General features: G+C 41.3%; 1 protein-coding gene across 1 annotated transcript; it reads right to left on the bottom strand.

Moving 5' to 3' along the window:
- Positions 1-241: 241 nt before the first annotated feature.
- Positions 242-9,998, bottom strand: LOC143285706 (uncharacterized). The gene is made up of 4 exons (XM_076593113.1): positions 9,665-9,998; positions 5,005-5,279; positions 3,483-3,611; positions 242-2,794 (listed from the first exon to the last, which is right to left on the bottom strand). Exons 2-4 carry the CDS (start codon positions 5,210-5,212, stop codon positions 2,223-2,225), a joined length of 909 nt encoding a protein of 302 aa, XP_076449228.1. The 5' UTR covers positions 5,213-5,279; positions 9,665-9,998; the 3' UTR covers positions 242-2,222.
- Positions 9,999-11,412: the final 1,414 nt, after the last annotated feature.

Here is an 11,412-nt window from a genome sequence, read left to right as displayed (position 1 = left end):
ATTGAGTGTTTCTGTGTGGATGTGTGTGTGTGTATCTCTGTATTTTCATTCTTATGCCCGTGTGTGACAGACAGACAGAGACAAAGAAATATAAGAGTGACAAGAAAATCATCACACACACACACACACAAACAGACACATAGACATGCACACACACACACACACACACACACACACAGCACAATCTGAGAAAAGAGACAAATGGACAGACACACAAACAGATAAAATAAAGATACGAGCAGCGGTAAAACCTTTTGAATTTATTTCAGAAAGCAAGCAGACCCATTTAAGGGGAAACAATGAATACGGAACATTTTAAAAGAAATGATATGTACAGTAATATATGTGCACTTTATGCAATAATGTACATCTGAACTGTGACAGATCTAAATTACAATGCTCCAAAAGGAGAGAGAGAGAGAGAGAGAGAGAATGACTGACCCGTATGAATGTTTAACGCGCTTGGCCATGGACACATATACATATATCGGTAGTTTGGGGAATCAAAATTCGGGTAACAAACAGAATTCACCAGATCCATCTGTACCAGCTTTAAGCATTCTGAGGTAAGAAGCAACAAGAGAGGGTAACCAACACTCATTATTATTAGTCTAAATCTTGTATCCGGGTTGAGTCCCTAATTAATGCTGTGGTCTTCAGAAAAGAGCTGTCTTCATGGCAATTTTTTGTAATCGCTAATACATACACGCGCACACGCGCGCGCGCGAACACACACACACACACACACACACATGCACGCATTTACGCATGCACACACACACACGCGCATTTACGCACACACACACACACACACACACACACACACGTACGAGAGAGAGCGAGTTAGGGCATGCAGGAGGGGAGAGAAAGAAAAAGCGAGAGAGAACAACAGAGAGACAGACAGAGACGCTTGAGAGACAAGGACACAGACAAACAGATGGACAGAGACAGAGAGACTGAAATAGAGACAGGTAAGGAGACAGAGATGAGGAAAGAGAGACAGAGAATGAGACAGAGACAGAGAGACAGGGAATCAAATGGAAAGATTTGAAAAGGCGTAGATCAACGACAGATCGAACATAAATCGTTCACGATAATTTTTTGTTCAATTCTTATTTACACGCGTTATTGACTTAATATTGAAAAGAAACGACATGTATGATAAACATGAGCTTCAGGAAAAAAAAAAAAAGGTGATAACAATAACGATGCTGCTACTGATAATATTCATTACCATTAAAAGGGCTTGAAGAGAATATAATGATAAGAATACCCGATAATGGCAGCAACATTGATATAAATAATGATAATGACGATAGCGATACTGTTGCTATCTATATCATAATACCAGTAAAATAATCAAAACAGTACATCAAGAAATATCGTGCCAGTATATTATGCTTCCATGGGAATACATGACATATATATATATATATATATATCTATAGAGAGAGAGAGAGAGATGTGTGTGTGTGTGTGTGTGTGTGTTCAAGTTGCATTTCATTTTGTATTTGTGCAACATGGAAGCAATGTGTAATGTTGAACATCATGTGTTTCGGAAGCGTCTACACCACTTTTCTGGATAAGTGCTATCCATTGATAATAATCATTACCATCCTTATTATTGTTACTATTATTGGAATATAAATACTTTGTGTCACTCAGACTTAACTTCCGTTGCCTTTTTTTCTCTTGATATATTTTGAAATGTGTCCATTCATCTCAATTGCAAAAAAATTTGAAATGGTTTTATATTAACAATATAAACATAATAATAATAATATTATATAAACATAATAATGATATAAACAGTAACAAACACAAGAATGATAACGGTAATAAACATAATAATCATCGTAAACATAATAAATTTATTGATAATACTAGTAATAATGAAACCACCTCCAACAACAATAAACACCTGTAACAAACAACAATCATTTGAATTGTCTCCCATTGAGCACATAAATATCACGGATTGTTCCTGTGCGTCGCCAGTTTCGACAACTTCGCAAACAGTCTCACAATAATGTACAGCACACATTCATACCCTATTGTTGTTTGTGGTGGGTTTTTGGACTTGAGTGACACAATTTATGACACAGGAAAAAGTAGAATGTTGGTCAACTCCAGTCTGCACACACACGCACACGCACACACACACATACACACACACACAACACACACACAAACACACACACACACACACACACACACACACACTAGCCGTAAGTTTCCGCTCCAGAACGAGCCGCAGCTTCAGAGACGCTGTACACCGGAGGTGGCGGAAACATAGCGCCCCCTCGCGTCACTTCCTCGTAAGAGGGCGGAGCCACTGATGGCGCGTTTTCCAAGGGCGGCAAGGGCGGCATGTCATAGCGAGGCAACGCCAGCACCGGAAACCGCTCCCCCTCGCCCCTCTGACGCGAGGAAGGCGACGGTCCCGGGTTGTTGACGCCGGCAGACTCCCCACCGACGTTGGACCCGCCACGTGTCGGCGTGCTGGTGCTGGTGTGGAAGATGGTCACCTTCCTCCTGCCGTCCAGAGAGATGGTGCTGGCGTTGGAAGCCCGGCGTGGCGGGGGATTGCTGGGAGCCTGCGACACAGCAGGGGATCCAGTGGATTTGCGGATCTCGTCCCGCTTGTAGCTGACTCCGATCATCAGGAAGTTGAGCACGGTACTGGCCACTACCAGCCAGAAACACCAGCCCAGGGCAGGGTTCAAGTCCTTCCAGGGCCCGTCGTCCCTGTAGTGGTCAGCCAGAATGGCCAGGGTGGTCAGCGAGCCCAGCACTGTAGTGGGGGAGGAGTGGTTCGTCAATGGAACGTCTCTTCACTTTGAGCTCACAGAAACTACAACCCGTTCATTCAAATTCTCTTTTATTTTCATTCTGGTTAATTCAGTATCCATTTAAGAATATCCATATCCAGTGAACACGTCGATGGTGTCTTTTGTGTTACTGTATGTGTTCTGACCACAGAACAAGTTTCGGATCATCAATAAAATAAATGATCCGGATATACAGATTAATACGGGAGACTTACAACCTTTTGGGGGTTTGACTGTGAAGATTTTTTCCCACAATGTTTGATCCAAATTTGGCAGTGGCAGACAAAGATTACCACACACACACACACACACACACACACACACACACATACACACACACACACACAACTGAACATTGGAGTCACTTTGTTTACACAAGTGAGTCAAAAATGAAGTTAAAAATGAATTGTCAGTTATGAGTACTATCGTTACTACTACAATTACTGCTGCCTGCTAATACTATTGCTGCTGCTGCTAGTACTACTGCTGCTGCTGCTGCTATATCTACAACTACTACAATTTTCGCATTCATATTGCAGAATATGTCTTTGAGTGTCCGTACATGCGAGCGTGCATGCTCGTGTGTGCGCATGTGTGTGTGTGTGTGTCCATGTGTGCTAGCGCACGAACTCATAATATGCATTCACTTACTTGAGAGAAAAGACACAAGGCAAGGCTGCTTGTCCTTGCCCATTCCTTCCTTTTCGTTGCACGTGAAGAAATAGACAACATGTGCCACCAGAGTGAAGCAGGCGATGGTTCGAACTGCTTCATAGTAACCTGCAACACACACATCCAAAACTGCACCGGTGGCCAAGTGGTCATGTGCCTTACTAGAAAGGGAGAGTCCACGGGGTTCGATCGCCTTAAACAGACTCGGATTTTTTCTTTTCTTTTCCCTGCCCGTCTCCACTAGAGCTTGAATGATGGTCTGGATGTTTGTCATTCATTTGTCACCATGGTTCCGTGTGCAGCACGCACGGTAAAAGAACCCATGGTCGCGAAAGAGCTGTCCCTGACAAAAAAAACTTCTGAAGGGAAAAATCCACTTAGTGAAACAAATACACAAAAAATAGAAAACCCAGTAAAAGATATATATGGGTGGTGCTGCACTCTTGTGACAGATTCTCCTTGAGAAGAACAGCCCGAATTTCACACACCTCTATCACCCCCTTACCAGGACTGTCCCCTGATGCAACCTAACGATAATTATATGGTTACGCACACCCTAACCCCGCCCACCTTACCTGTAATGTCCTCTGATACAATGGAAGGACATTTGGTCACCATACCCACCCCCACCTTACATGGACTGTCCTCTGATTCATAATAATGACGTTTGGTTAGCTCCCTCAAACCCATCACCCCCTTGCCTGCATTTTCCCCTGATGCAATAAGTTCAGTTTCAGTTTCACTTTCTCAAGGAGGCGTCACTGCGTTCGGACAAATCCATACACGCTACACCACATCTGTTGAGCAGATGCCTGACCAGCAGCATAACCCAACGCGCTTAGTCAGGCCTTGAGTGCATGCTTACATATTTGTGTACCTATGAAAGTGGATTTCATTTTACGTAATTTCGCCAGAGGACAACACTCTCGTTGCCATGGGTTCTTTTTCAGTGCGCCAAGTGCGTGCTGCACACGGGACCTCGGTTTATCGTCTCATCCGAAAGACTAGACGCTCAGTTTGATTTTCCAGTCAAACTTAGGAGAAAGGGCGAGAGCGGGATTCGAACCCACACCCTCACGGACTCTCTGTATTGGCAGCTGAGCGTCTTAACCATTCTGCCACCTTCCTCCAATAGATGCAATAAGATGACACTTTACCTTACCTGGACTGTACCTTGAAGCAATAGGATGACATTTGGTCAACCCCTCAACACCCAACCCCACTTAACATGGACTGTACCCTGAAGTAATAGGATGACATTTGGTAATCCCCCCCTCAACACCCACCCCCACCTTACCTGGATTGTCTCCTGAAGCAATAGGATGACATTTTGTCACTCCACTGATGCTATAGAATGACATTTGGTCACCCCCCCCCCCTCAATACCCACTCCCCCACCTTACCCGGACTGTACCCTGAAGCAATAGAATGACATTTGGTTACACCTCTCATGCAATAGGATGACATTTTGTCACCCCCTCAACACCCACACCCACCTTACCTGGACTGTCCCCTGGTGCAATAGAATGACACTGGGTCATGTTGCTCTCAGTTGTTTCTGTAAAGTTGGTGAAGCACCACTCCCACAAGCCAAACTCCCGGTCGTCTGCGGTGACCCATCCTTTGCTGGCGAAACAGACGATGTATATAATCGGGGTGGCGAATGTTCCGATAAACCAGACCAGTGGCAGGTGGTCTTTGAGCGGCATGGTTCCGGCAACTGGTCACGCTGCCCTTAGGGTGCTGGTCACCACGTCTGGCTGAGAAGGTGTCGAGCTGGACCAACAGTCAATCAAATCAGCCCGTGACCATTTGATGCCAAACCTATAATCATCATGTTATAAGACACACAGATTGTGTCATTCAATAATGAGCAATGGAGATTATCAGACAAAAAACTAAAGTTTATAAAAAAAACCTTTTTGGTGGTGGAGGAATCCTCTTTGTTTAGTGGGATACAACGTTCGAACCATAGGCCCGTTGTCAAGTGATGAGAAGAGGACAGTGTGGATAGAAAAGGGTGATGACATCTCACTACTTTCTGTTTTGATGGACCATGCACACTAAAACACTTGCTGATCACCATTCAGTGCAACACACACACACACACACACACACAAATATATATATATATATACACATACACATGTATATACACACATAATACATACATCCATACACATACACATACACTCACACATATAATATATATACACACACATATACATACACACATACATGCACATACAATATATATATACACACACACATACATATACATACACACACATATACACACATACGGGTTAGATGGACAGATATTAAAGCTTTCTTCCCCTGTTATTGTAGATACTCTGACATATCTTTATAATTTGTGTGTCGATAAGAAATGTTTTCCTTCTAAATTCAAGCAGGCTAGAGTCATTCCACTGTACAAATCAGGTGATTCTTCTGATCCATCTAACTACAGGCCAATTTCTGTCTTGTCTGCTCTGTCTAAACCCATTGAAGAACATTTGCAAAAATGTTTATATTCTTATCTCTTTGACAACGACCAAATCCATGAAGACAAGTCTGGTTTCCGTAAAAATCATTCTTGTCATACAGCCCTCATACAACTCACTGACAGTCTTCTACATAACATAAATTAAAATAAATTCACAGGTCTCCTTTTCATAGATTTTGAAAAAAGCTTTTGATGTAATCAATCACTCCTTGTTACTACGTAAATTAGAAGCTTATAAATTACCGCCAGAGTATATTCACCTTATACAATCTTTTCTTTCTGATAGGAAGCAGTTAATAACAATAAATAATCACACCTCAAATTTTACATCTATTAAACATGGAGTACCTCAGGGATCCATCTTAGGGCCAATTTTATTCTTCACTTATGTAAATGACTTACTTTGTTATATGAAATGTAAATGTGAAATGCTTGCAGATGACACATCCTTACATTCAAGCAGTTCAGATGCCAGTAAACTAACTAATGAACTCCAAGATGATATTCAGAAACTTAATGACTGGACACACTTGAATCACATGTCCTTGAATGCTCAGAAAACGAAGTGCATGTATGTATGTGCATGACAAAAAAAAACAAAAAATGAAACATAACTTCAAACCACAATTCCAAGGCGTCAATAAAATTGAAGAGGTAGATTCACACAACATTCTGGGTGTCATTATTGATAAAGAACTATCTTGGACTGATCTTATGAAGTAATTAAGTAAACGTCTCTCAAATAGAATACTTCAACTGGCAAAAATCAAAAAGCTCCTTAATGTCCATTTACGAAAGTTCTTCTTCTGTGCACATATTCTGCCAGTAATCGATTATGCGTCAACTTTATGGGACAGCTGTAGCCTCTCAAAGTTTATTCACTGTATGTATAAAAGAGCACTGAAAATAGTATTGTTAAAACCGAACTCCCTGACCCCAATGGACTATAATATATTATCTTTTCACAACAGGCTGTACTTCAACAAAGCTGTTTGCATGCATAATGTTATGTATGGAAATGCTCCAAAAAAGATTGCATACACTTTTAAAACTAATGAACACAGACACAACCACATGCTTTGCATACCCAGACCAAGAAACAACCTTTACAAATCCAGCTTTCTGTATTCTGGTGGAAATTTATGGAATAATCTCCCACTCACTATAAAAAGTATCGTAAATAAAAACGTGTTAAAGAAAAATCTGAAGAACCACCTCATTGAAAATAATTAACAGTAATACAAATTTTGAACTGTTTGTCTAATATTTCTATTATTTGTGAAATGTTTTGTATATGCTTGTGTTGGCAAGGATGTTGCACTATATGGGGGAACATGTGCATGTGGGTGAGATGGGCATGGTGTAATTGTGTCAGAGAATTTGTGTTCAGTGGTGTGTATGTGTGTGTGTGTGTGTGTGTGAAATGGAAATGCAACTGTGTATTTCTTTATTACATTATTCTTGTGTGTATATATATATATATATTTATGCATTTTGTTGTTATTGTTGCTCTTCATTTGCTTGTTTCCTCTCTCTCTCTCTCTCTCTCTCTCTCTCTCTCCTATTTTTTTCTCCTTTTTTTCCCTTCTTTTTAATTCTTTTTTTTTTTTCGTTGATGGCTTGATGTAAAAAAAAGCAATTGTTGCTTATTCAATTTACCATCATGAAATAAAATCTTGACTTGACTTCACTTGACATATATACACACATATACATATACAAATGCATACACATATATATTGTTTCTGAAAAGAGGGATAGGATGTAAAGAAAGAATAAGGACAAAGAGATCAAGGCAGAAGGGCCCAGGCGCTAGACGTCAGTGACTCTGACGTTCAATCCAGTCGGCTGTGCGGTCCCCAAGCGGTCAATGACGCGGCTCTGCATGTACTTTCTGTACGTGCTGTCACTGGGATTCTGCCAGACAGCTGAGATTCTTGCATGGGTGAAGCTGTGGTATGGGCCAACAAAATTCTGGCCGACAGGGTTGTTGTAGCCTGGCCATCGACCTCAGGTGTTCGGAGAAGCACTCGCCCAAAGAACGGTAGGTCTCCCCCACATACTGTATGTGCACGCTACGAAACTCAACACAACATTGTCCAATCTGATTAAACTAGTGTTTCACAGACTTTCCATGCAAGATTTTCCATTCAAAAAAATTTCTTCCAGGAGTGACAAAATAATATGAAAAACCCAACGATTTTGTTTCAGTAACACGATCCATAACATTTTAGAATAAAGACAACAAGAGAGGCAGAGCCTTCAAGACTCACTTGTGATACACTTTTTAAAAAAAATCCAAGCTTTTTATGTATTGAGTATAATGCATTTACTGTTATATTTATATTTTTTATATTCTCTAAACTTGGCACTTTGATCTGATATTCGACTCAACAAAAGATCTGTCATTATTTTCATTTTTTGTTCAAACAGGAACTTCTTTTGCTAAGCATGAAAGTTTTGTTTATTGCAAACGTTTTGCTGCAGGCAGTAAAACAAGGGAAATTACTCTGCTGGGGACTTAGTTTGCTTTAAACTGATCTTTCTCATCTTAAACATTACATTTTGAAATTATACTCAATACATAAAAAGCTTGGATGTTTTTTAAAAAGTGCATCATAAGTGAGTCTTGAAGGCCTTGCCTCTCTTGTTTCAAAATGTAATGTTTAAGATGAGAAAGATCAGTTTAAAGCAAATTAACTCCCCCTAGCATTACAGAGTAATTTCCCTTTTTTACCTCTGCACCAAAACGTTTGCAAAATAAATAAAACTTCTATGCTTAGCAAAAGAAGTTCCTGTTTGAACAAAAAATGATAATAATGACTGCTCTAGCTGTTGGGTCAAATATCAGATCAAAGTGCCAAGTTTAGAGAATACAAAAAATATAAATATAACAGTAAATGCAGTTTGCATATAATTAGGCTTCATTCTTTATTTTTTTGTGCCCATCCCAGAGGCGCAATATTGTTTTAAATAAGATGACTGGAAAGAACTGAATTTTTGACTCACTTGTGTAAATAAGTGAGTCTATGTTTTAACCCGGTGTTCGGTTGTCTGTGTGTGTGTGTGTGTGTGTGTGTGTCCGTGGTCAACTTTAACATTGACATTTTCTCTGCAACTACTTTGTCAGTTGACACCAAATTTGGCATAAAAATAGGAAAAATTCAGTTCTTGCAATAAACAAAACTTTCATGCTTAGCAAAAGAAGTTCCTGTTTGAACAAAAAATGAAAATAATGACAGATCTTTTGTTGAGTCGAATATCAGATCAAAGTGCCAAGTTTAGAGAATATAAAAAATATAAATATAACAGTAAATGCATTATACTCAATACATAAAAAGCTTGGATTTTTTTAAAAAGTGTATCACAAGTGAGTCTTGAAGGCTCTGCCTCTCTTGTTCCTATTTTTATGCCAAATTTGGTGTCAACTGACAAAGTAGTTGCAGAGAAAATGTCAATGTTAAAGTTTACCACAGACACACACACACACACACACACACAGACAACCGAACACCGGGTTAAAACATAGACTCACTTGTTTACACAAGTGAGTCAAAAACACGCAAAAAGCATTTCAATGTGAAACACTACCCTCCCCCCCGCCCCTCACCCTACCCCATCCCAAACAATGAGGAGATAAAACAACACCACTTACCAAGTTACCCTCCGGTCACAGCAGCGAAACCTGTCACACTAAACGAAGCCAAACCGAACTATACAGAAAGGCAGGACGTAATAATTATAGTTCACGTACCATACACTGGCACGGCTTCCTGTCTACACACGATCACACACACGCAAGCGGACTGTCTAGTGAAAAGAAAAAAGTAGCAGCAATCACACACACACACTAAAAAAAACAAGAATCCACACACAATGTGAATCTTTTATCACTGTTTTAAACCATTCAGCAATGCGGAGAGATTTTTACACTGGCGACCACAACACAGCACAGCCACAGTCTGAGGTATTGCGAAAGCCTCAGACGTGTTTACACGTTTCTAGGGGTCGACCGTTCTGGTTGGCCGAGTTTGAAGAAGTCGGGGTGTGCGTGGTAGGTGTGTATATAGGTGGGGGTGAAGTGGGTTATGTGTAGCGACTGATTAATACTCTCCACTTATTATTCAGCAAGTAGGATTGAGAGGTCTAGCAGTGGTGGTCTAATAATTATTGGTGTCAACATTTCAACCTGAAAGGTTGGAAATATCTGGCGGGTATCAATTAATGTAAGTCTATCCGTGTGTGATTTCGACAGAGCCTCTGTGTGTGTGTGTGTGTGTGTGTGTGTGTGTGTGTGTGTGTGTGGTTAATTATGTGTGATTCTTTGCTTTTATGTCAGTGCGTATGACAGACAGACAGACAGACAAGGAACTGCAAGAAGATCATCACACACACACACACACACACACACACACACACACTCTCTCTCTCTCTCTCTTTCACACACACACACACACACCACCACCACCACCACCACCACACCACACTACACCACACCACACACCAGCACGCACGAACACAACACCCCGAAAACCCACCACCTCACACACAGTGTCCTTCTGCTACGAAGTGTAATTTCTGCATGTGCCTGTGCCCGTCAGGGCCACTCATATCACAGCCAAGCGGGTGGTGGACTAAAGACCACAGCCACGAACAACTAGACCTTAAGGGCGTCGCGCCGATAGGTCGTTAAACTCCACTCTATAGTGTATCTATGTATAGGTCATGTGTCATGCAATGGTCTGTTTACTATTGTTTGGGTACATTGTACGGGTGGGTGGGTGTCCTCTAATGGCCTGTTTACTGTTGTTTGGGTACATTGTACGGGTGGGTGGGTGTCCTCTAATGGCCTGTTTACTGTTGTTTGGGTACATTGTACGGGTGGGTGGGTGTCCTCTAATGGTCTGTTTACTGTTGTTTGGGTACATTGTACGGGTGGGTGGGTGTCCTCTAATGGCCTGTTTACTGTTGTTTGGGTACATTGTACGGGTGGGTGGGTGTCCTCCAATGGTCTGTTTACTGTTGTTTGGGTACATTGTATGGGTGGGTGGGTGTCCTCCAATGGTCTGTTTACTGTTGTTTGGGTACATTGTACGGGTGGGTGGGTGTCCTCCAATAGTCTGTTTACTGTTGTTTGGGTACATTGTACGGGTGGGTGGGTGTCCTCTAATGGTCTGTTTACTGTTGTTTGGGTACATTATACGGGTGGGTGGGTGTCCTCTAATGGCCTGTTTACTGTTGTTTGGGTACATTGTACGGGTGGGTGGGTGTCCTCTAATGGTCTGTTTACTGTTGTTTGGGTACATTGTACGGGTGGGTGGGTGTCCTCTAATGGCCTGTTAACTGTTGTTTGGGTACATTGTTGGGGTGCGTGGGTGTCTTCCAATGGTCTGTTTACTGTTG

This window comes from Babylonia areolata, chromosome 9 (genome assembly GCF_041734735.1).
Source record: "Babylonia areolata isolate BAREFJ2019XMU chromosome 9, ASM4173473v1, whole genome shotgun sequence".
NCBI classification, from domain to species: domain Eukaryota; kingdom Metazoa; phylum Mollusca; class Gastropoda; order Neogastropoda; family Buccinidae; genus Babylonia; species Babylonia areolata.
Note: the sequence above shows the minus strand (reverse complement) of the source record. Positions and strands in the feature narration are given on the sequence as shown.

Bases quoted from the DNA above. Each gene is read 5' to 3' on its own strand.
- LOC143285706 (XM_076593113.1), bottom strand. From the start codon at position 5,212: ATGCCGCTCAAAGACCACCTGCCACTGGTCTGGTTTATCGGAACATTC. The intron at 3,612-5,004 runs GTAAGGTGGGTG...TGTGTGTTGCAG, and splicing joins TGCACCAGGGGACAGTCCAG to GTTACTATGAAGCAGTTCGA. The intron at 2,795-3,482 runs GTAAGTGAATGC...CCCCCACTACAG, and splicing joins CCTTGTGTCTTTTCTCTCAA to TGCTGGGCTCGCTGACCACC.